The 23269-nt window shown below is 49.9% G+C and overlaps 4 protein-coding genes across 6 annotated transcripts; 3 read left to right on the top strand and 1 right to left on the bottom strand.

Moving 5' to 3' along the window:
* The first annotated feature begins 15816 nt into the window (after positions 1 to 15816).
* On the top strand, positions 15817 to 17630 carry LOC131212401 (protein FRG1 homolog). 2 transcript variants are annotated; one of them, XM_058206255.1, is made up of 3 exons: positions 15817 to 15921; positions 15991 to 16572; positions 16636 to 17630. In XM_058206255.1, exons 1-3 carry the CDS (start codon positions 15863 to 15865, stop codon positions 16781 to 16783), a joined length of 789 nt encoding a protein of 262 aa, XP_058062238.1. In that variant the 5' UTR covers positions 15817 to 15862; the 3' UTR covers positions 16784 to 17630. The 2 variants fall into 2 exon arrangements, with proteins under 2 accessions (XP_058062238.1, XP_058062239.1); XM_058206256.1 differs by having other exon boundaries at positions 15863 to 15914; positions 15993 to 16572.
* On the bottom strand, positions 16870 to 20530 carry LOC131212402 (DCN1-like protein 4). Of its 2 annotated transcripts, XM_058206257.1 has the most exons (6): positions 20378 to 20530; positions 19711 to 20087; positions 18983 to 19080; positions 18621 to 18874; positions 18341 to 18548; positions 16870 to 18261 (listed from the first exon to the last, which is right to left on the bottom strand). In XM_058206257.1, exons 2-6 carry the CDS (start codon positions 19800 to 19802, stop codon positions 18194 to 18196), a joined length of 720 nt encoding a protein of 239 aa, XP_058062240.1. In that variant the 5' UTR covers positions 19803 to 20087; positions 20378 to 20530; the 3' UTR covers positions 16870 to 18193. The 2 variants fall into 2 exon arrangements, with proteins under 2 accessions (XP_058062240.1, XP_058062241.1); XM_058206258.1 differs by lacking the exons at positions 19711 to 20087; positions 20378 to 20530 and adding an exon at positions 19170 to 19446.
* A 413-nt stretch (positions 20531 to 20943) lies between these two features.
* On the top strand, positions 20944 to 22035 carry LOC131210665 (uncharacterized). Its single transcript, XM_058203945.1, has 2 exons — positions 20944 to 21021; positions 21092 to 22035. Exon 2 carries the CDS (start codon positions 21135 to 21137, stop codon positions 21711 to 21713), a length of 579 nt encoding a protein of 192 aa, XP_058059928.1. The 5' UTR covers positions 20944 to 21021; positions 21092 to 21134; the 3' UTR covers positions 21714 to 22035.
* Positions 22036 to 22183: 148 nt separating this feature from the next.
* LOC131211846 (MAPK/MAK/MRK overlapping kinase-like) lies at positions 22184 to 23240 on the top strand. Its single transcript, XM_058205487.1, has 3 exons — positions 22184 to 22205; positions 22301 to 22505; positions 22568 to 23240. Exons 1-3 carry the CDS (start codon positions 22184 to 22186, stop codon positions 23238 to 23240), a joined length of 900 nt encoding a protein of 299 aa, XP_058061470.1.
* Positions 23241 to 23269: the final 29 nt, after the last annotated feature.

Raw genomic sequence — 23269 nt, 5'->3', positions numbered from 1 at the left:
GCCCTCCGAGAAATGCAAAAAAGGAAACGAAATGCGTATCATCAGCGCAATGAATTATGCAGAGGTTCCGGGTCCTCGATTCGGGAGGCTCGACCGTCGCCGGCTAGCTGGTCGAACTTGTCGAAGATAGAAAATCGTTCAAATATTGATTTCTAATTTCTGACTAAACACGATCGATCGAACAGGGAAATTGTCCGGAAGAAGGCGGCTGTGGCCCCGTCCCCGGTGGAAAGTTTGGCCGAGCTTTCCCTTTTTGTCACTGTCCGATTGAAGCTGATTTAAATTCGATTTGCCGAGAACGGCTTACAATGTTTCAAGTCGAACGATGAGGTAGTGTTGGATTTGGAGGCTTGTGGAAAACTTCTTCGTTCTTCTTATCCGGCAATTACAATCGGTCGGTGAGCGGTCTTGGCCTGAAACGGGCAATGTTCATCTCTGTGTTGCTTACTGTAACGTTGTGTTTTTTCGGAAATCCAAGCCTTGGCCAGTTGCGTGACATCGACGAGCGTTTCCGACTACTATCACTCGGCTACCTCGGCACTGTCTCGGAACTATGACGATAAATTTCTTCTGTAATGAAATATTTCGAAGGAAATAAATCGAAACCAACTCCGTGTAGACTACTTTGGATCAAGTAAATGCTACCCTGGTAAGCGCGCTATATTATCGGATTATCGGAGTCTGTCTGTCTGTCTGTTGTCCTCACAGAAACCAAAGTCACCATTGGAAGCACCGAAAGATCCTGGGAGCCAAAGAGACGATCCGCAGGGTAACCGAGGCTGAGTTAATAGCCATTGCCAATAGCCGGGCCCGACGACATCCCCAAGCATTTTCTCGAGCGATTGAAAGCAGAGGAACTGGACGCTGGACAATATGGACACGTGGACTTCCACTTGTCCCAGGTACTGTCGGGGCATTCTTTTGTCGCCGAAATGCACCTTCCGTAGCATCCGGGGATCGGTTAACGGGGAATTTTGATCATTGCTCCTTTTTGAAGACTATTCCGTCGCTCGGTTTTTGGCACCAGCCGACGAGGTGCTTTCCGCGTACCGTGAAGAATGCGTGAGTGAAACCTAATTCAGTGGTTTTAAGGATGTGCGGGTCGTTTTGCGAACCGTGCGTTGCTTTGCATAATCACATTTTGAACACATTCGAGCGAAAAAGAGGATTGTCGTTTAACCTTGATTCATATTGTTTTTTTTGTACATTTGATGATGATTAAATAAACTGGAAGCCGACAGGAAAGTGTAATATTTTAATAAGCTTCAATTAGCGGATTATTTTACATAAACAAATTCCAACCCGAAGTGTCGAAGCATGGTTCCAGCGGGTGGCGAATGCTTCAATTACAATCTCATGAGCTAACTTTTCAGACACGCTTCGAAACGGGATTTTCCAAATCGCAATGATAAGCGAGGTGTAAGGCGAAAATTCTGTTCCCCATTGTAATCACCGGAAAAGGGGCAGATAAAACCTCCGATTATTGAATGTTATTCCGGCGAAAACAAAGACATTCCAAACTTCCAGCAAATTCCTGTGCGCCGCGACAATTAAGCGTCCTGGTTTCGGGGTTCTTACACCGGGACAGCATAAAAGTGGGTGGAAACGAAACATTAGTTTCTGGCGCGTCAATGTAATTGGTTTACAATCGCAATGCGCGTGTGAGTGTGGAAGTTTCCTTTTTTTCTGCCTCACCCACCGGATACGAAGAAAGGCCACGCATTGGGATTCCTTGGGACAAAAGTTCCACGGTAGTTCCGCGATGTTCTACTATCGAAGGACATCGAGTTTGGCCATTCCATTTCCCGTCGTCGTCGCTGCGTAACCACAGCGCCTGGTATTCCGCGTCGTGTAATGATCCGAATGTTTCCAGAGTTGCCATTTTTTTTTCGCTTCCCCGTGTTGACTTGCATTAATCTTCCTTTCGGCGGCAGCCACAGCCAAATGCCGACACCCTGGGCCGGGCCGATGCCGAAGCGTAAGTAATTCGTTTTATATTATCTCCTGCCACAAACTGCCCAAGAACTGTCGTTTGCAGGGTGGCCCCGGGGTGGCGACACCACCGACACCGGGCGCTAAGTGAGTGCAATCATTTGGGGTGGGCCAAAAAGTTTTCGGTTGGGGCTCGTAAATTTCCGAGCCAGTGTTGTTGTTTGCGTTCCTTTTTTTCTGCTTGCTGCTGACTCGGTTCGGTCCCCATCATACTGGCGGGCGCTTTGGTTACAGCAGCTCTGGGGCCGCCAAAGGATAATGGGGCACCATTTCAGGCGGGGAATGTAAGACGTAACTTCTATCCACTCCATCAGTTAGGCCCGCGACAAGGTGTGACGCCGGCGCCGCTTGCCCGTTTGCTGCAATAAATTATTAATTTGGGACCAGAATTAACACAAATATTGCGTTACAATGCCTCCGGCTGGCGACAACCACCGCCTGCTTGTGGTGATCTTGGGGACGGTTACCGTGCGACGAAGCACCTTGGGGAGAAATCATCCCTATCCGGAAATGTCGCAGGTATCATAGCAACCGCGAAGGGGAGCCGATTGCAGGCAACGAACGTGGAGTGCTGGCGTCAGCCAAGAATAGGAGAACGCCTCTCGCCTGTGTGTCGCTATTATCCACCCCAATGGTCCACTGGCAACAAAAGGGAGGATGGCTACTTCTGCACTACAACATCCAGCCATCCAGGATGGGCGGCATATGAATGCTGGTGGCGTCAAAAGGTCGCCCGCAGTGTGTGTGGGGATGATTTCAATAACATGAAATAACGCCCCGCCATGTTTGACTGGATCCCTGGGACCTGAATTGGGGAAACGACAACACCTTGCGGTTCGCGAACACTGGAACGGGTTGGGGACCAATCAACCGGGCGGTAGGTTTACCGAACAACCGGAGGCCACGTGGCAAGAAACAAGAGATGCAAATTAAATGAAATGGCCCTAGAAGGCGGATACACTTCAGGCTGGGGCCGGTCGTAAGCCGCCTCAAGATATGGCGGGAGCTCCAGGCAATAACTTGCGTCCCGTCGCTGCGTCAATAACCCCCGGGCACTTGAGCTGGACCAGCCTGGGCCGCACATACATCAGACGGCGCGCGGACTCCACCGGGCCAAGGGGCGAATTATAAATCCTGACTCCTCCCCAGTAGACTAGACCAGTCTGACGGACGCGCCGGTCGGTTTTGTATCGCCGTGCCGTGAAACCTGCACCGGAACACACCCGCTATTCCGGTCGCCAGGTCGCCGGGAAATCGGTTGGTCCAAGGGTTGCGCTTTGTGAAGGGGGATTTTTCCAACACAGACACGCAGCAGTAGTAGTAGTGGTGCGGAAGAGCGGAAGACAACCGCTGCCGGAAAATAATGGCCATCAGACGAAAGGGAGAAGGAGAGCGGATTGCGCCACCGCCGCCGCCAACCCGTAGTGACTCTACTTCCGTATCAGGGGATTATTCCCTGAGAGGGTAAGTTTGCATTTTGCCTTACGTGTATGGGTGTGTTTGAGGCCGGAGTAATTTCCCTTTCTGGTCCTTTTGTACGCTTTTTTGTCTCTCGATAGCGTTCCAGCGATTTGGTCGTTCGGCTTTAATTCGAGTCCGGGTCCGAGATTGCATGCGCTCGATGCGCCACGTAGAGTGCACCAGTGCACCAGTGCGTAATGTGAGTGTCCCAAATTGTACGGGTGTGTTCGTGACGGTTCTCTCCCTTTCGCTCGAGGGTGACTCCTGCTGGGTTCGATTCAATTCGTCCGACGCATACAAAAAAAATAGCCGTTCATAAAATATAGAAGAGTCCTGGGGAACCCCTTCGAAAAGAGTCCTCGTGTTGCCAGCCCTCCACGGGCGGGCGCGGAAGAATCGTGACGTTCCAGACCGTTTTTTTGGTGTCGTTGTTGCCGTTGTGTGGTCGTTGTGTGGTACAATGGCCACGCTAATGGTAATGAAGCTATCATTAACTAGAAAATTACGGCAATCAATAAGAAAACACTTTCCGCGGCACCACCGGAGGGCGCTGCAGGATTAATTCGAAGGAAGGAGCTCCTCAACAAGCACAGAACCACGCCACCGCCCAGATCTTCAGGTTCGGTGCAGGTGAGCGCACCCCCGGAAGAAGCCAATTCTTCGTAGAACTTTCGGTTTTGAAAGGTGCCGAGTGCCACAAAAATACACTGGCTCTTTGCCCGGACCCGGAAAAGGTCAGATTGGGCCAAATTGGAGCCCCAGGAACCAGAAACCTCGGCAGCCTTATCAAATTATCAGAGCCCATGCTGGCCGGTATTGTTGCGGCTCTCCGCGCTCGAAATTGAATATCTGTGTTCGCCCGCCCAAAAGCGGCCACAACAGAAGGGAAGGGAAGGGAAGGGAAGGCAACGCGGAGCCTGCCGACACCGGGATCCTGGGATTGGAAGTGTCAGTGGAAATAAAACGCAAAACAGCCGGAAAATGGTGTGTTCATATACGTAGGCTCGGTGTCGGCGTCGGAGTGGAGATTCTCACCTGATAGCCCTCACCTCCACTCACCCACCCACGGCACAACGAGGGACCGGCGGGGTCGGCGTAACGGAAGGGAGGGAAAATGAAAACAAATCGAAGCAAAATCGAGAGTGAAGCGAAGGCCGGAGAAATGACAGTCGGTCCCGTGCCACCCACCGGCGGGGGAGGGAGACGGGGTGGGTGCGAGGGGTGTTCCAAATTTCCTTATCTTCGCTTCCAGCGCCTCACACACAGGCACACGTCACGTCACGCCGAGGAAGCCCTCGTCGCCGCCGCATGCAACCCTCGTCAGGGGTTTCGCCTGTTTCTGGGAACGGCGGACGAGTCCTTATAGACGTGCCCTCAGCGCCGAAGCCCGAAAGTGGTTCGCCGGTGGTGGGCTTCAACCCCTCGGCTCCGCTTTTTTTTTTCTCTCCTTCGGAGCAATCACATCCCTCTGACAGCCAGAACCAAATATTCTCGGGCTCGTCTGGGCCTCGTGCCTGACTGGAGTGATATATTTTTAATGGGTAAAACAACACCCCCGCGAGTCAGGGATGAGTCACAGTACTTGGCGTGTGTGTAGGTGTGTGTATGTCTGGAGCCAGTTCCGGGATGCTTATGCTGCAAAGTTCCAGAACCGGGTTCCGAGAGCTGCCACGTAGTTTGGCTGCAAATCATGAGCTTGCTTGATGGGGTCGGTATCGATACTTCGAAGGGTTTTGTCCTTCCCCGTTCCACCGTCTCCTATGAATGATGATGAGCGGCGGTGTGTTGGTGGTCGGTGGCGCCAGCCGTCCGCGTCAGCATCCCTTTCACCGGCCGGGGAAAGGGATATACATGAGATGCCGAGTTCAATCGAGCTTGCTATCGAGGCTTCAATATCCCAGGGCTTCTGGAGCGTTCAGTATTGATGTGCCAAACGACACAATGCCCAACGAGGACTGCCAAAAAAAGTCAACCACATAATGGAGTGTCCGCGTGTATGTGCGGCTTTGTTCAACCTTTGGTCCTTGGTGCGTGCGATCACCAGCCAGCGTGTGTGGGTTGACTTTCTTTCCCCGGAAAGGACGAAGATAGATTTGGTTCCGCTTGCGGCACACGGGACCTTCGCGGTGACTTTTGAGGGGTGTCAGGTTGGTTATTGTATTTATTTCCTAGTCAAAGGACAGTTGACTACCTTATCATAATTTGCTTTACCTCTATTATTTGATTTATTTTGGGTTCACTAGAAAATTTCGTCTACAAAAATTGAATCAAACCGTAGCCGAGTCTCGTTTAAGTTGCTGTACTTAAAATATTCGGTTGTTCAACGAGTTCAACATCGTGCAGTGATTGAATTTTTATTTTCGGAAGGTTTAAAAGTAATGGAAATTTATGAACGAATGTTGAAAGTGTATAAGGACTCTTCCGCATCAATTATTACAGTTAAACGATCGGTTGCTAAATTAAAACATGGTCTTGAGGACAACCCACGTCAACGACGTTCCAAAACTGCATCAATAGCTGAAATCGTAAGATAAATACAGGATATCACTTTGGAGAATCGTCGAGTGACTCAAAGAGATTTCCTAGAAGCCCAAGACATTGGGCAGTGTAAGCGATATTTTGACTGAAGATTTGAGTTTCAACAAAAAGCTGTGTTCAACCTTGTCTCTCAACCCTGCCCAGATGCAGCTAGTAGCTAGTAGTGTCAGCAGACAATCTGAGAAGGCATTGAGCGCACAGCGCAGCAACTGACAGCCCGACATCTATTGGAATTTTGAATCAGCTGAATCTTTCAGGTCTTTTAATCAGGAGCAAAATTACCGAGAGAATTGCTAAGGAGTTTAATTAAAATCAAAACTCGTGTTTTATACTTGACGTGTTTTCATCAATCTCAGCAGCCACAGAACCCCGTCCGATTTCCAAATCGTAAACATCACATTCTACTTGCTAGCTAAACGTTATTAAAAATATTGCACAACAAATTGCATCACCATCTCATCGCCGCTCCACTCTCTGTCTAGGTAATGGGAATTCCCGTACTGGCCACTCTTCCCGGTCCGAGCAATCAATTCTTGTTCTAATAACGCCAGAGGGGAGCCCTGGCCGACTTTGACTTTGGAATTGAAGCGTATTGGCAAACAACTTCCGCTACAAAACGGGACCAACCATCGTTTTGTGTACATCTTCGTTCTTGGCTCCGGCATTCGGGAGCCTCTGTGGCAGCCCTCGGGGGTTGCGGTGCAGAATTGCAGAAAAGATTGCGGAAACGGACGTCGTTGATGTCGTCGCCGGAGTGACACCCTCATGTCGAGGCGGCCATTGACCGGCGAGTGGAGCGTTTGATCATTCGTTACAGTGGGCCGTGGACGGAAAGATATCTTGCTCTCCCATGCTGCTCCCATGTTGTTGACAACATACTAGTGGACCAGAGCCGGGGCAACGACTGCACATTGCGGACGGAGCGTTAAGAACCCGTTCCTGGCCGCTTATCTGTGGCGTGTCCCCGAAGGCTCCGAATGCGTGTTCCGGTGGGCTCCCGTCGTGCGTTCGTGCGGTTCTTGGGTGGAAATTATGGCGTCCCAAAATTGGTACCCAGGGAGCACTACGGACCCCGTCCAGACTCCCCGCTTCCGTCAAAACCGATTCCGGATTCCTCTTTCATTTTCGCTGGATTATCGAACGTGCGGTGTCCGCCGTTTGTCAAACTGGCCGGGCGAGACCGGGAGGCCTAACGAGCCCCACACACAGCCTTCCAGGGGGAGGGAGGGGCGCGGGGAAGTAATTTTGTGCCCGGGCGAGTTATGGCCCGGCCCGGGGCCTCATCACGGCCCCGTGGCCGTGTCTGTTTCAACAAATTACGAACACACTCCTTGTTACCGACCGACCGGCCGACCGATTTGCAATTCCGGAGCCTCCGTTTTTTTTTTGCGCAAGGACTCGGGACACGGCGTGTGGAGTGGAGCGGAGCCGATCACCATTTCTCTGGCGTGGGGAGCCCATAAAAGGCGGTGGGTCCGCCATTTAATGGCCATTTTCTTTCTCTCCGTCACACATCGCACACGTCGGACCCGACGCGTAACGAACGATCTCGAGGACGACGGAAACGGGCCACTTCATCCCCGTTTCGCCTTCGTTTGCATGTGACACTCTCGGGGGAGGGAGGTCATAGCATAAAAAAGTGCGAGGTTTGTCCGTTTACAAAAAGGGGCTTACAAAGGGCGGAGGCCAGTCGACCGCTTTGGCGGCCGGGCGGGCAGACCTCTTGTCATTCGATCGCGGCCAGCTCGTCGGATTACGTCCAGCGCAGGTGGGGAAGCGATTCCCGCGAAACCCCGCAAAAGTCGCGCGCCGATTACCCCCTTCGAACCGGTTGTTCGATCCGCGCGCATTCCCATTAATCGACTTCCGCCACCGTCGATCCGCCGCGGTTCGGTATTGAGTGTCGGAGCGAACGGGAAATAAATCGTATTTTATCATGTTTCCTCTAAACGACCCGAACCGGGTCCAACAAAACGGGCCTGCCCTTTTAGTGCGCCGGTAGGTATTAGGTTGCACCCTTTCTCTGTGTCGGAGGTTCGTGTGAAAATTGGAGCACGGACTCGCCGAGCCCCAGGGCCCAGGGGTTCCAGGAGTTTTGCATCGCAACGGAGCAGGGAGCAAAATGTCAACCACAACCGCCGCCGGCCGCGCATCGCGTTTCGCCCAACACATGATTTGATAAAGTGTTTCTCATTTATCGCCGATCGTGCGATCGGGTTAGGAATCGTGAGACGAGACCGGGCGGTAAGTCAACAGCTCGTGAAAACTATCGACCAATTTAGGCGTCGATGTAAACGGGCCTGGGGAGATGCCGCAAGTTAATCCCAAAGTTGGTCACGTACGAGTTTTTCGTAATGAATTTCGGCTCTTTTTTATCGCACGCTCAATTTTCGGGGCGTGTAAAACGGTGCTCCCGGCGTTGAGAGCGATAATCAGCGCTTGGGGGACTCCCGTGGGTTGCCAACGTGGGTCAACCGGTCCCGAGACTCCTCGAAAAAGGCGAGCCATGAACGGATTTGCGGCGCGACTTCTTACGGATCCTACATGCTACGAATTGCAGATGTCCTGTTGGATCGCATCAGAATGTGGCCAATGAGTGCCATTTCAATGGTTACACAATCTCTTGGCAATGACTCCTCTTTCCTGTAAATTAAATTCTCATGACATGAGCAACCCACTGGAGCGTAGCGAGGCATATAGCTCATAGCTCGAGAAGAACCTTACCGATTGTTTATTTTTTAAATGAATTTCAATAGTGACAACTATTGGCAACCAAAACTAGCTGCTACTGTAGCTCTTGAACTGCGCTAGACTTATTGCCCAATGTATGGGCCAATCGTCGTCCGCTTTACGTTGGGAACCGTACTTGAAGGAACGGCACCGCGAAACCGCATAGATAGATGTGATTTTGCATCGCACTTTGCATTTAAATAACAAATCACGAAGCCGGTTTGTGAGGCTTCTTTTTGCATCTTCCCGAGTGGCCCCCTCGGGGAAAGAAGTGTTTGCGCATCCTTACCCAGCCTAGCCAGGACCAGTTTGCGACAGTAAAAAACTAGAATAGAAAAACACGGTCACCGCTTCTCTACCAGATGATTATTGACGGAGGGCGGCCCCGGCGCTGGATCGTCCTCGGGGTTGGGAAATGATCATGTCGATGGCGGGCATGACCGTGGTACAGCGGCCGATTACCACCTCCCCGGTTTTGAATGGCGCCCGCCATGAATGGGTGTAATTTTCGTGTTTTCCACTCCATTACTTTCGAGCTCCAATTTGCGCTCTCCATCACTCTCGATCAGCGTCAACGCGGGTGCTTTTGTTTCGTCGCCGCGATTTTTATGCTGTCCACTCGAGCACGAACACGGTACGTGAAGGGTCGTTTTTTCGTTGGCCCTTGGTAGGAGAGAGTTTTCAAACATAATGGACACCTCAAAAGTAGTGACATTAGTGAGCAATGGAGCAAGTTTCTAAAGCAAAACCTCTTCGAAATGGCCCCAGCACATCGTTCCCCAAAATGGCCGCGTCGCCAGAAGAAGTGGGATTAATCTAATTGTGGCGTTAGTAATTTTCGGTTGGTTTAAGGATACAACACACATACACTGAACCACCAATTACTCAGCCGATGGAGGCGCGCGCACTAATGGAAATGAGCCGAAGCAATAACATAAGCCACCGTCCGTAAGGACACGAAGGATTCGAAGGGTCAAAAAGGTTCCCGCTTCTGCATTCCAATGACCGAGCTGTGTAAACATTGCATTGCGACGGCGGCGGCCACTAGCTGCTGGACAGTTTGAAGTCCCGGAACCCGGACGACAGGACGACACCAACGGTCGGTCTGTGTGTGCTGGGAACCATATTGTCCACCGGGTGGGGTGGCCAGAGCGATTAGCAGGCATTAATGGTGCTTCTCCGTGTTTTCACCCTGCATGCTCCGGCCGCACAAGGGACGCGTAGTTAAAGAGCTTCGGCCACGCCGAGGGCCTTTCTTAATGTTTTCAAAGCCCACCCAACCCCAAAGCGCGGCGGCGTGGTAACAGGAAGTAATTAGTTTTCAGGTTCTCTGTGTTTTCCAAACTACCTACTCACTTCGGTCCGGTCGTTTCAACATGAGCTTCCCTTTTTTTCCTCAAACGAAGGATTCTGGTGCACTGACAAGGATTAGGGCCCCGGGCTGGGAAATGTTAACGAAAAATTTAATCAACACTCGTCAGTGCATTACGGTATTTCATTACAACGGACTCGTAATGAAAAGCGATGTAAGAAAAAGATGTATTCAAAAGAAGTCGTATACCGTTTCTTAATTGTTCACCGTAATTTAATTAATAATATATAATTATAATAGTACACTTTTTATTTATAATTTGCTGCGCCAGCTCTTGCTGGCTCACCTAACGGGAGTCCTTCGGCGAAATAGTACTTCAAACGGCCCGCTCGCCGCCCAAAAGTAATCAGATAAAGTGTGCGCACAATTATTAATTACATTATCATCAGGCCCCAAATAAAGCGCGGAGACCCCCTGGACCGTGCTCATCACCATCAACCCAAGCTACATTTAATTATTGCATCTTCAAGAGTGTTAATTTTTAATCCTATCGCGCCCGGCGCTTCCCGGTAACCCATTTCACGTGCGTTCCACCCGGTGTTACCACCGGAACCGGAATCGACGGTCCGCGGATCGTCAGATAAAATGCACTGAATAATGGATGGCCTGACGCGTGTGCTGAGGCGACCGTGTAATTTCGTACGCGAATTCGATTTGGCCGGAGTGGTGCGATTTTTACAACCACCCATCAGCAGGAGCCCGGAGTTTCCAGCAAATGAGATAACCGACCGGGGCCGACCCAACCGATGCCGGAAGTGGCACGCAATACGTAAATAAAACAATGCCGAGCGGTCGCACCGGTTTTATGATTTAATCCTCGGTCGCGCGGGGGGTCCTTTTAGCGTGCAGTTATCGGGATTCTTGGCGAGGCCCTCGTTCGGGTCAAACGCTGCAGCAGCAGCAGCTACCGTGGCGGGTGATTTCCTGGTAAAAAGGATAACGCTGGGCCACGCGGCCACGCAACGAATTGGAGAAGTGGGCAAACATTGACGTGGGGAAGGTGAAATACATTTTTCCGAGGAAAAGCACGTTTATTTACCTTTCTTTTCTATCCCTCGATCGCTCTCTGTCTCTCTGCCGCTTTCCTGGGGTCCTGCGTGCGTCACGCAGTTTTCACGTTCGTTTGGCAAACTTTGACACTTTGTGCGTTGTGAAAGGTTTTCCTCACTCGATGGCCGCCGGTCGGCCGGTTGGGTGTGTGCTAAATTGAAAATTCGGAGTAAAGGCCGCCACGGCCACGTACGGCAATCCTCGCACCGCACCTAACACTCGTAACACGCGTCGGAAGCGTTTTCTTTTTTCGCGCGGGATTTTTTCACTAAACTCGATTTTTTTTCCACCACGATTCACTGAGAGGGAACTAACGAAGAATTACCCCCGGGTGTAGCACTTGCTCAGCGGATTTGAAGCTGAAATTTACAAACTTCACTTCACTTCAGTCAAGACTTCACTCGGTTCTTCGGTTGCGTAGGCTCCTTTGATTGCTTTCCAACTGACTGACGCAGGCCGCTTACTTTATTAAACACCGGCTGGGAAATAATGAGGAAAATGGATAATCTCACAAACAATTCTTCATCATTTTCCCAGCATCCGTGTTCGAGTGGCCCCAGAATCTTTGATCCGTCTGCTGGCTGGCGCGGTCCGATGGCGAGTGAGGGAAGCAATGGCAACTCATTCATTGTGAAACGAAATGGAAACGACGACGACTCTGTGTGTGGACGCATCAAACCACTGATGTTGAAATGAGATGCTATGCACACATACACGGGTACCGTGGGCACACAATGGAACTAGGACCGTGGCCGAGGCGCAAGCATTCCTTTGCGTGTTTTTGAAAGCGAAACGACGGCCACGGCAGTTGGCGACGACGTATAGCCTTTCTGTAGTGTCAAATTTCCAATTGTTTAAACGAAATCACGTTATGCTGTGTGTGATGGCTGGGGCGTCGTCGTCGTCGCCGTCGTTTGTCCGCCCGTTTGATGGTTTTAATATTATTATTATTACTGCCCCAAATGGCAATGGCACGGGCAACGCGAGATGAATGCTGCTCCTTTTTGATGATGGAATTTTATGCAACGAGCACACATAGACACAGCAGGCGGCATTCGCTTTTCACACGCCTCCTCGGCAAGCCTGGCCGGCTAAATCTTTAACAGCAGCGCCAGAGTTGGCCTATGTTTTAAATCAAAGCCAAAGCCACAATCGGCCCAAGTGGTGGGGCATAAAGCATAAAGCATAAAGCGCCCGGGCCGGTCGCAGGCTTTTCGGGGTCCGCACGGTGTCAAAAACCGCATAAAAGCGGCACTTGGCATGCTTTGGTACGTGCTTTGTAAATGCTGCTTCGGGAGGACGGCTTCGAGTAGCTTCGAGTTGGGAAATGGTGCACAGTAATGTACCGTTTAGGAGCGCGTAAATTGGAATTTGAAACTTAACGTTCAGATCCGGGTTGGGCGATGGCCACATGCGTTATGCATTATGTTGATCAAAGGTGTTTGATGTCTTTTTTTCCACTGCACGGCGTTGGTGATTGCGTCTCGATTGAGTTGTTAGTAGTCCCAAAATGCAGTGGATCGATGAAATATTGTTTTTGAGCATTTGAACACATTTGAATTTTAAAACGGGATGTTTAAAAATAAGCTGTTTGCAACTGTTTAAGCGTCTGTTATTATGCTAAATTAAAATGTCTCACACTAAAACTAAAACCGATATTAATTCAGAGTTAGGCAACGAATTGTCCAACTTAAATACACTTCTACAAGACACACTACTACCCATTGGAATAGCACGAACTCATCACTATCACTTCACTGACCCGCAACAGGCTGACTGTCGCGTCAAGCGTGGCACGCACTGTGCTTCTACTTAGCATTTACTTTGTTTGAATTTCGGTAGCGAACAAAAACAACATACATTTTCCGGGTCGGCACTACGGATCCGGCATTCCGCCGTTTGTATGTGTAGGAGAGCGGGCATTGTGTTTTGCACTTACCACTAACCTCCTTGTTTATTCTGTGCGCGCGAATAATGCTCTCGCCGCGTTCGGTTGCCTAGCAACGTGGACCGGTGCATCCGAAAACGTGTAGAAAGCCTTTCGCGGGCCCGCCAACTGCCCACCAATTAGGGGGACTCGATGGCCCACTCGGTTTTAATGCCAGCGAAAGGGTCAGACAGGAATGTTGTTGGAGCGAAGCGAAGAACAAACACGCGGCACCGGATCCGACGCACTTCCGGCGCAACACATTGGCTTCCGTGGCTTCCGTGGCTTCGTTTTTCCTCCGTCGTTCGGCGGGAATCCCGGCAAATCTCGACCAAAAGCCGGCAACCGGACGACACGACGACCGCGACGCTGGCCGGATGGATGTGCACTAGTTCCTGGGTATTGCGTCCGTCCCGAGTGCGCCATGGCGTCCTTGCGTGGCTCGGGTTCGGCCTCGGGCCGTATCCTTCGTCGTGCATTCATGAATGAGGGGGAAGTGTACCCTCGTGTGTCTCGTCTCGTTTTTGTGCTGGCCGCGGCCACGGGCCGCCGCCGAAAGTTAACACAATTTGTAGCACACGCGGGGGTGCCGGTGCGCATGTGCCCGACATTAACACCCCTACTATACGCGAGGCCGATGCTGCCGCGGGAAGCATCGGCGTCCCGCCGGCATCGGTGTCCTTTCATGTTGTGTGTACCGAGGAGGGTGACTTCGGGCGTGTGGCCAACGACGAGCGTTATGCGCTTGAATGGGTAGCTTTGAAAACATCGCGTGCTAGCTCAACCACCCACCACCGGCCAGACAGCGTCGTATGGCATCATGGTGGTCATGGGTGATCATTTTGGGTAAAACGGTGCGCTGCAACTTCGCTTACATCAATCGATTTATTGCTTGAGTCCAACGGCATCTCCTGAGGTAGGGACATCACAAAATAACTACTCATTTTGTGATGAATTCAGCCATCTCAGAGCAGAATCAGACTAATTGCATTTTACTAGCCATTACCAATAGTGAAACATTTCGAGTGGAATATTTCATGCGCTTTTCCAGTTTCTCATGGCGCCATCTATGGCGTATATTCGACGACGGCCGCTGCCCTAGCTCGAGGTATGCTCTCCTGTTACATTTTTGGTTCTTCTGCAAACAAGTGGTCAAAATTGAAACGGATTTTCTAAAGTTCATTTTATCAACCCGAAAGCCCGCAACGGAGGCCACTTGAGCGGCAACTTTGTAATGGGGCATTAGAGCCGAGAAAGTACCATAAATCAAAGCGTCATGGTAATATTTCATATCAATTCTTACCATCCGTTACGTGGTAAAAAAAATAGCAACAACCTTCTAGACTGATTGTTCGCGCGCGCTGCCCCACAAATCGACGCGCCACATCGCAGTTCCGGATGATTACGCAGCTTTTCGCTCGCTGTTTATCTTGCTGATGGCTTCCAGCGGCAGCATCGGGCGCTGCTGCTGGTAGACCGAACTTTTTGCAACAAGTGGGACGCCCAACGCGAAGACAAAGACCACTTGTCGACACTTGCCCCGTCGTCCCGTAATCGAGCAGCCGTAAAATCCTTGAAGTATGTACATAACCTTGATGTGCACATCCTTCGTGCTGGCTGCGTGCCACAATAATGAATGCCCGGGCCTTTTTTAGTTCGCGTGAGGAACATACTTTGAGGATATTTACTGCCCAAGAACAATGGCCGAGCCCGAAAGCATTATGCTTTCATCCGAGCCACACTAGCCTTTCGCGTGGTGGCGAAAGAAGCCTCGCGAAAGTCAAAGTGTCCTGTCCTCGCTGGGCGCCACAGACGATGGAATCAAAAACAGGCGCACACTTCAAACGATGCGACCAACTGGATTAAATTAATGGAAGCGCGTTTCCTCGTCTTCGGTCAGCTTTCGCCCCGGTTGAAGCTGGAGACCCGTTACGGATGTTTTGTTATTCTGCTTCACCGGTTGCGGCAATGAAGGGCGCAATGCCTGAAACAAAAGGTCGCGGGTTGTTAAGAGGCCCAGGAACGGGGAACGGGTAACATCTGACCGAGCTTTCCCACAGATCGGTCCGAAGCGGTGTGTGCGTAATGCATCCGTGAAAATTACGACAATCTTCCGTTCTGCTTTGAAGCCGATAGATAACACATCGTGAGATCCTTTTTCTCGGCGGGGCCTATGTTTGCAAGTTGGTCGGAGTCTTTTGTCTTGGGAAAGTTTGCAAACAAAACTTTTTGGTTTGGGTGGAAAGAAAATTAAATCGAAGAGCCGTGATAAAAATAATGTCTTTAATCAGAGTAATGAGCTCCTGTGTAGCAGAGAAAAGTTGCGGAAAATCAATATAATCTATTCGAAAGAGAAGCAAATTCGACATGACAGAATCAGATAGAAAGATAATTCAGTAAACAAAAATGGTACACAAGGAACAAGGAGGACAAGATAACATGAGCAAACGAACTTGCTTGATCCAGTTTGAAAGAGTTCATGAAAAAATATCCACAAATTGTCGCAGGTTGGTCGGCTATGTACTCCTGTTAGTTATTGTATGTATCCATTTTCCTTCCACAGTTGTCCTTAGTCCTTGAAGTCGTTAATCGTTACGCCAGCAGAGCACACTTGAAGAGCGAGGAAACGCTTCAAAGCGAAGCATTTACGGTGTGTGCCTTGTCCTGAAGCAAAGTGACAGCACTGACGAAGCGTTTGTTGTCATAGGCTTTGTTTACGTTTCGCAGATCGATTGTTTTGATTCCGATTTCCTGTGTGATCCATTGTTTTCCTTCTGGTTTTCTGTACGGAAATGTCCGATTATAGCACGGCAAAGACAAGCAAACTGGTCCTGAAGGGCGAAAGTTCAAAGTATGAAACGCGGAGGTTATCGATCAGCGATCAGGTGTGTTAATCCCAATCCTTGGGAACTCTTTGCAGAGGCACCAAACGAAAGCACAAGAAACACAAGAAGGAAAAGGACGCCAAACGGGCGCTGGTGGTCGATACCGATGCCGTCAAGCACGGCGGTTGGTGGATGGTAAAAAAGACGACGGAAATCACCGGCTCAATCGCGCTACAGTTCGATAAGCAGGCATACATCAAAGCCCTCGATAATGGGCTGTTCACGCTCGGGGCGCCACACAACGAGGGCGACCCGCCGGATCCGGAAGAAATCTTTAGTGCGGTGCTGATCAACGAGGACAAGGTGGCGTTCAAGTCGGGCTACGGAAAGTATCTGAAGGTGGAAAAGGACGGCATGATCACGGGACGCTCCGATGCCGTGTCGGCGCTGGAACAGTTCGAACCGGTGTTCGAGCAGGGCAAGACGGCACTACTGGCCGCCAACGGGTGCTTCGTATCGGTCGACCCGGAGGACGACGCGCTGGTGGCCATCAAGAAGAAGGTTGGCAATGAAGAAGTCTGCGTGATTCGGAGCTGCATCGATCGGGAGAACATATCCAGCAAGGAAGTGCCGGTGGAAGAATCGGGTGAGCTGGATCAGGTCGAAATTAATTTTGTGTAAGTGGCCAGCCGGAAAAACGCACTACAGACGCGACTCCATAACGCTGTGATATTTTGCAGGAAAAAGTTTCAAAAGTTTCAAGACAAAAAGCTGCTCGTCAGCAAGGAGGACAAACTGGTGCTGAAAAAGGCCAAGGATGACGGTACGCTGCACGAGGAGTTGCTGAATCGCCGGAGCAAAATGAAGGCCGATCGGTACTGCAAGTAAAGCTATCGAGTCATCGGCAGACCTACATATTCAGAACATAAATAAGAATCAGTCTAAAGGTGTATTACTCGCTGCTAGTGTTGTTATTTCACGATAGAGTTTGCACTTTTATTATGCGTATGTTGGTTGTTTTTCATTTGTTTTGTTTTGTTTTTTCGAGCATAGTTTTGGTTGCTTTTGGTTTCCTGACCCGCGGTCGGACGCGCAAATCTTTCACCGTCTACCACAAGGGGCGCAATGGATAGAGTGATAGTATTGTGTTTTAAATTTTGCCATTAGAAATATGGTTACCATAATTTGGGAGACAATAGCCAAAAAGGGTGTTGAGATGTTGATGCGTTGAGCGCCACCGATCTGTCTCGGCCCACGGTCGCTTCGGTGTTACTCTGTATACTCTATTGTTTTTTGTTAGTTAGTGTTGCGTACATATTGATTCCTACGTTCCATGCCCTCCACACTACACACTATACACGCCGGGCCCCCCGGAGAACCTTGCCCTCCGGGAGAGGCTGTATCTGTGTTCCACCGTTGATTAGAATAGACTGCTTGCAAGACCCTTCGAGCAGATGGGACCCGGCACGACAAATATCATAAATAGTTTACACAGGTTCGAGGAAGTTCCAGGCGTGGCCGCCACACTCCTCTCATGGTGGGGGGCTCCCGGACCATGTCCATAGTCTCTGTTCTCGTCTATCATTAGCAATTTCACTTATTGTTCTCAATCGTCTGTCTCACTCAGCTCTCTCGCGGTCGCATTTTAATATGTCACGCATTCGCACGCAATGAGTACCCCTTACTAACGAGCCTTTATGCTGGCCCCTTTCTTGTGCATCGCTTGAAATAGAACACTGATGGTTTTGGTTTCCATTTTTTTTAATCTGCCTGTTGCTCGCAACCACTTGCGACATATAATTTAGAAGAAAAAGAATTCGCAAACAATCAATTCAACGCGTGGAACTGCGTGGATTGGCTTACTCGCAACCAGTTGGGACATAAAATTTAGAAGATAAAGAATTCGCAAACAATCAATTCAACGTGTGGAATTGCGTGGATTGGCTTCTGAAAGAAACGTGAACCTCGAATGAATTATGTCGACAAAGTAAGTTGCAATCACAAAAACGGTTTTGGTTTCACACTCGCTCTCGACGACGACGACGACGACGGAAAGGTGGAAAACAAAGTCGCACATACATACACATAATTTACAACGCATGCATTCCCCCGCGGGCCTGTATGTCGTCCCCGGGTTGTCACTCGGTCTACGCGGATTGTGGAGCTGATCTTGTTACTGCTGGAGGGGATGGGATTTGGTTTGCTGTGTCTTGTTGTTGGTTTGATTTTCTTCGTGTTTTCTGTTCTGCTTAACGGTGGCTGCTCCCTGTCCGCACGCGTTTAGTGTAGCAGCAAGTCTCAGCTAATCGTGGGCTGTGCTCGCAATTGTCTTAGCCATTCTACGAACTCATCAAGCATGACGGGCCCTAAAACGGAACAACAGCGAAGGGGCTGACATTAGTGATCCGTTCCATTACGCGTCTGGTGTCCGGGCGGAGTACTTACAAGCTCCATCGACGTCGTAGTTTGTCAAGTCGTTGGAGATAGTGCGGGAAAACTCTAGAATATTACACCACTGATCCTTGTTGATCACTTTGTACTTGGACTGCTCTAGGAATTGAGCGAACTGTGGATAGAGTGGCCAGTGCTTGCCGAGCAGTAGCTGCAGCATCGCCCGGGCCGTTTCGATGTCCATACTACGCTGGTCTTTATCCTGTGGCAAAAAGGGGTGTCACAATTAATAGAATGGAGTGCATTTTTCCAGCGCATACCCGACGGACATTACCCTCGCAAAGTCGTACGCGTATCTGTAGATGATTTTGAAAATATTTGGATCGTTCAGAAGACCTCGCAGATAGTCCAGCTTGCATTGCACTTTGGACGCCGTGTCGCACTGGAGATCGGTCAACCCCTTGACCCACTCGCTCTGGGTGAAAAATCCCATCTGTTTGGCGCCCATCTTGTACGCCAGCACCAGCATGGCCACGTTTTCCGGTTCGACACCGATGTCTTCACAGAATTTTTCCATCCCTTCCGGACCTGTGCAAAAACACAAAGGCGAGAGTTGTTATCTCTTCATTACGCTTTCGGCGCTTTCATATCCTCCCCAAGACATCCGTTACTTAACATCCGCAACAACAACCTCACCTAAAGTGTCGGGATCATCCGGTGTCGTGTACTCCCGGAACCAGGTGAGACACCGTTTTTGGGTAAATGCATCGTCGGATTTGCTGTACCGTCGTGAGCTACGCATGAAGAGGAGAAAAAGGGCAAAAATAGGTAGCCGTCAATTAGATGTTAGCATTCCGGATTCCTAGCAGCTTCTCCACTCTACATTCCGTCACCCATCGCAGCTGAGCTGATCACACACAGTTGGCCTTGCACAAAGCTTCCGTTTCCACATACACACGCAGCAGCGCACACACGAGCTTTCTTTCTAACACTTTCAAGCCCCCAAAGATCATTAGCTCACTGAGATCATGAACAACACTTGCGCACTGCCGGCCGAGAGTTGTTTTATCCGCGGGTGGCTGAATAAGATAAGAAAATTGCCCGTAAAACTTCTGATCCTGATCAGAGTAGTCTTCGATGGGGTTTGTTGCTTCACTGGCGGTGTCTCGGTGACAAATGGAAAGTGAAAATGAGAGGATAACCCCTGTCTGCTATGGGGCATGGGCTAAAAATAATCTTGTTGTTCACTTCTGGCACAAAAGCCAACGTATGACACGTATGGCCGATGCTGACGATGAGGCTAGGGTTTGTTACAGCCATTTCTGGGAATGTGTTCGTGGGAAGAGCACATTTCCTGTTCATTCGAGTTATCAACTGCTCACTGCTTCCTGCACGGGGTCGCCGTATCGCGATCGATCAATTACCTTTGATAACTATTTCGTTGCCGTTTGGTGGACTGTTGGTCTTCCTCGCTGGGCCGCATGTCTATGGCAACACGACGTTTACCCCTGGGCATTTGTAGTCTGTCGATTTTGAAGCCTTGCGATTGCGAGATGAAACACTGAAGATGACCCTTCGGGGCACCGGGGAAGTAGTAGTAGAGTACACTGCTATCGTAGTCCTCTTGAGACCTGCCCTTACATCAGTCACCAGTCCAAAAACTTAGCGTACGCTCAGCCCTAATTCAGTCTTTTCTAAGCAGTTCTGTTTCCCCGGGACTAGGGGCGGGATAGTTTTCTACAAAGTGGGTTTAAGGCAACCAAATGCAACCTGGGAACTCCTGGGAACTAGCGGAACATTGCTGGAAGGAGACAGAAGAAAACATTACGTTATTGTCAGCAATTCGAATCGATCAGACAAAAAATCAATATCAAGGAGGAGCGTTTTTTTCGTGCCCGTGCCCGGAAGTTGCCGTAACTGCACGGGGCAGCAGCCCTGGGTTCGTACGATAGGAACTCGCGGTTGTTGAAATGATTTTAGTAACAACTAGCACACCTGCTCCACTACGAAGCGCCACGCTCCGTGATATTTTGACGGCCACTTTCGGGCGAACACGAAAGAACACGCTCGGACCACCTGGCAATTACTTACTCGTCTGACTCTACGAAACAAAATATCTTGCACGATCCCTCGGAGACCGGATTCCGCGGCCAGTGGTTGATTAGCAGGTGTGAAAGGATAATATTCAACCGCTTCCGTGTGTGCTGAGAGTGCGAACAACGATTATGCTTTCATGTTTTCAACGCAACGATACAATGGGAACGATCCAGTCACCAAGTCTGGCCCAGCTGAGAGGTTGCGTAGTAGAAGCCAGCAGATTGCTTGTGTCTCTTTCGTGTGCGGGGACGTTGGAATAAGAATGCGCAACCTTGCACACAGCCTGCTGGGTTGGACTATGAAAAGTGGCATGCTCTATCTTCTTTTCCCGTTTTCACTCTTTCACTCTTTTCTCTTTTTTCTCTTTTTTACTGTTAAATTAAAATTAAAATAAAAATAATGTTAATTGTTAATTAACATGGAACAAGATAAATACAAGCAAGAATATTTTTTTATTTTCCACAAAATCATAGAAAGAAAACATAGAACATAGATGAAAGAAAACAACAATGTTAGAACGAGATGGCCTGCTACAGATTATTTTGAAATGTCAAAACGCGAACTTTACCTGAAGCGAAAATGCGAAATATTTGTGTGAGATAAGTTTCGATACAATTTTGTACCTGCGTAAAATAGAGGTACGGAAAACCGAAGGATATTTCGACATTGAGCAAGTGTTACATTTCGGCGTTGATCACCTTTTATCAGGGCAGCAGAGTACTCTGGCACCGGCACGCAGCTGTTGAGCGAGATGAGTGAAGTCCGAACGCCACCAAAGACCGTTAACCGCCACCGGACGTTAGGCAAGGGTTGTACGCACGATTCGTCCTCGGATGAGGATGGTTGTCTTTCGCCGTTCAACGCATCCCAGGACGGTGACGCACCTTTCACGGGAGATAGCCTGCTCGATGAGCTGCCACCCTTTACTGCCGGCTCTCTATCTCCATCGGCCCGATCGTTGTCGCCTATCGAGATGGAATCATTCGAATTGAGCAGCCCAACATCGGGACATCTTAAGCAGTACAGCGGGTGCAGTACACCGGTTTACGGCAGCACCCCTCCTCCCGTGGGGAAGGATACGGAATCGGGGCTTCAGCCGGCGGAAGGCTATGTTACGCTGGACGAAATACATGCCCGCATCGGATTGACGCCACCCGACTTACACGGCTCCCGGACGCGTCTCAATTTGGAAACCATCTTCGAGGGCGTGTTTCTGGAGACTCCACCAAAGAAAGAGTTCCAATCCGTGGGGAACCTGCTGCGCCGGTCGATCAAGAACAGGGCAATACAGTTCGAAAAGGTAGACCAGAAGGAATCCACGACAAACTAGCGATCATGTGTTCCTAGCTGGCAGATAGCTCGACAATGAATGAACGTCGGGAGGGTTGCCAAAAGAGAGACCAAGAGGAAAGCCGAAGCTGGGCTTCTTTTTATTCCTAATCCAAGCGTGTAAAAAGAAATCGATCGTTGGATGAGTAGTTTTATTGCAATCTGTATTAGCCATAAGTTCAACGGATATCGACATTCGTGCCTTGAATGAATGCGGTTTCGCACTCAGCTGTTCCATAAATATTGCGTCCACTTTCGGAATTAGGAATTCGACGGCACCTCGCTCGGTGACCGATTGTAGGTAGATGAAATGTTGTAATTTTATTGAACCAGTTTGCTACCGTTTATTTATTGTGTTGTAAGCGATAATAAAACAGGTATCAAAGTGGGCTCTGATTTGTGACAAATTTTCCGCGATGGTTGGTTTTGTGCGAAAGTCTCAGCAAACTGCGGACGGAGTGCGATGCAGTTATGAGTCGACCGAAATTAAGAGGTAGTATTTGGCTTTGATTAAACGGTTCTTAACATCCATCAATCAGTCAGTCGCGTTGAGACGGAAATCGGTGTCTGCTTTCTCCTTCACAGCAGATTATAAAGTATTAGAGAAAATCGGCGAGGGAGCATTTTCCGATGTCTACCGGGTGCGTGATCGTGTGCTGGGCACGTACTTTGCTGCGAAGAAGCTCCGCGAAGAATGCGACAATATCGACGACCCACTGCTGTGCTCGGAGGTGAATCTGATCAAGCAAGTCCCAAGCCATCCGAATCTTCTGACCATCTTGGACGTTATGCAGTATGTATGGGAAAGCTGCGTGACGGGTTGTGGGATGCTTTCAACGGTCCACCACGTTCTAGCTACGGCAATCGGCTCACGTTGATCATGGAACTGATGGACATGAGTCTGCACGATTACATCCAGACCCGAAAACGAGCGCTGTCGGAAAATCGGGCACGTCGTTTCATTTTCCAGATCATCAGCGGCTTGGATCATCTGCACCGGCACGGCATATTCCATCGGGACATTAAACCGGAGAATATTCTAATTAAACTGGCCCGAGGGGTTGAGAAAAAAGAACTGGTGCAACTGGGTGACTTCGGGACGATCTGTCGGATTGACGAACAATTACCACACACTCCCTACATTGCCACTCGCTGGTACCGAGCACCGGAGTGCCTCCTGACGATGGGTTACTATGGACCGAAGATGGACGTTTGGGCGGTCGGGTGCTGCTTCTACGAAATGATCACCCGCCAACCGCTCTTCCCGGGCGGGAACGAGCTGCACATGCTCGATCTGATCCACGGTCTGCTGGGAACACCGTCGAAAAGCTTGTTGGAAAAGTTTAAACATCTCAACATAGGAAAGCTCGAATTTCGTAAGCACTGTCCAGAGGATTTCCGGCTTCTGTTGCCACTGCTCAGCGCGTACGGAGTGGATGTGCTAAAGAAAACCTTAGCGTACCATCCGGATCAACGGATCAGTGCTGCCCGACTGATTAAGCACGTTTATTTCGAAGATGTTATGTAAAGTAGAGCCCCTGGGTGCATGGGACGCGT

The sequence above is a fragment of the Anopheles bellator genome, chromosome 2 (genome assembly GCF_943735745.2).
Source record: "Anopheles bellator chromosome 2, idAnoBellAS_SP24_06.2, whole genome shotgun sequence".
Lineage (NCBI taxonomy): Eukaryota > Metazoa > Arthropoda > Insecta > Diptera > Culicidae > Anopheles > Anopheles bellator.
This window is presented reverse-complemented; position numbering and strand designations above follow the sequence as displayed.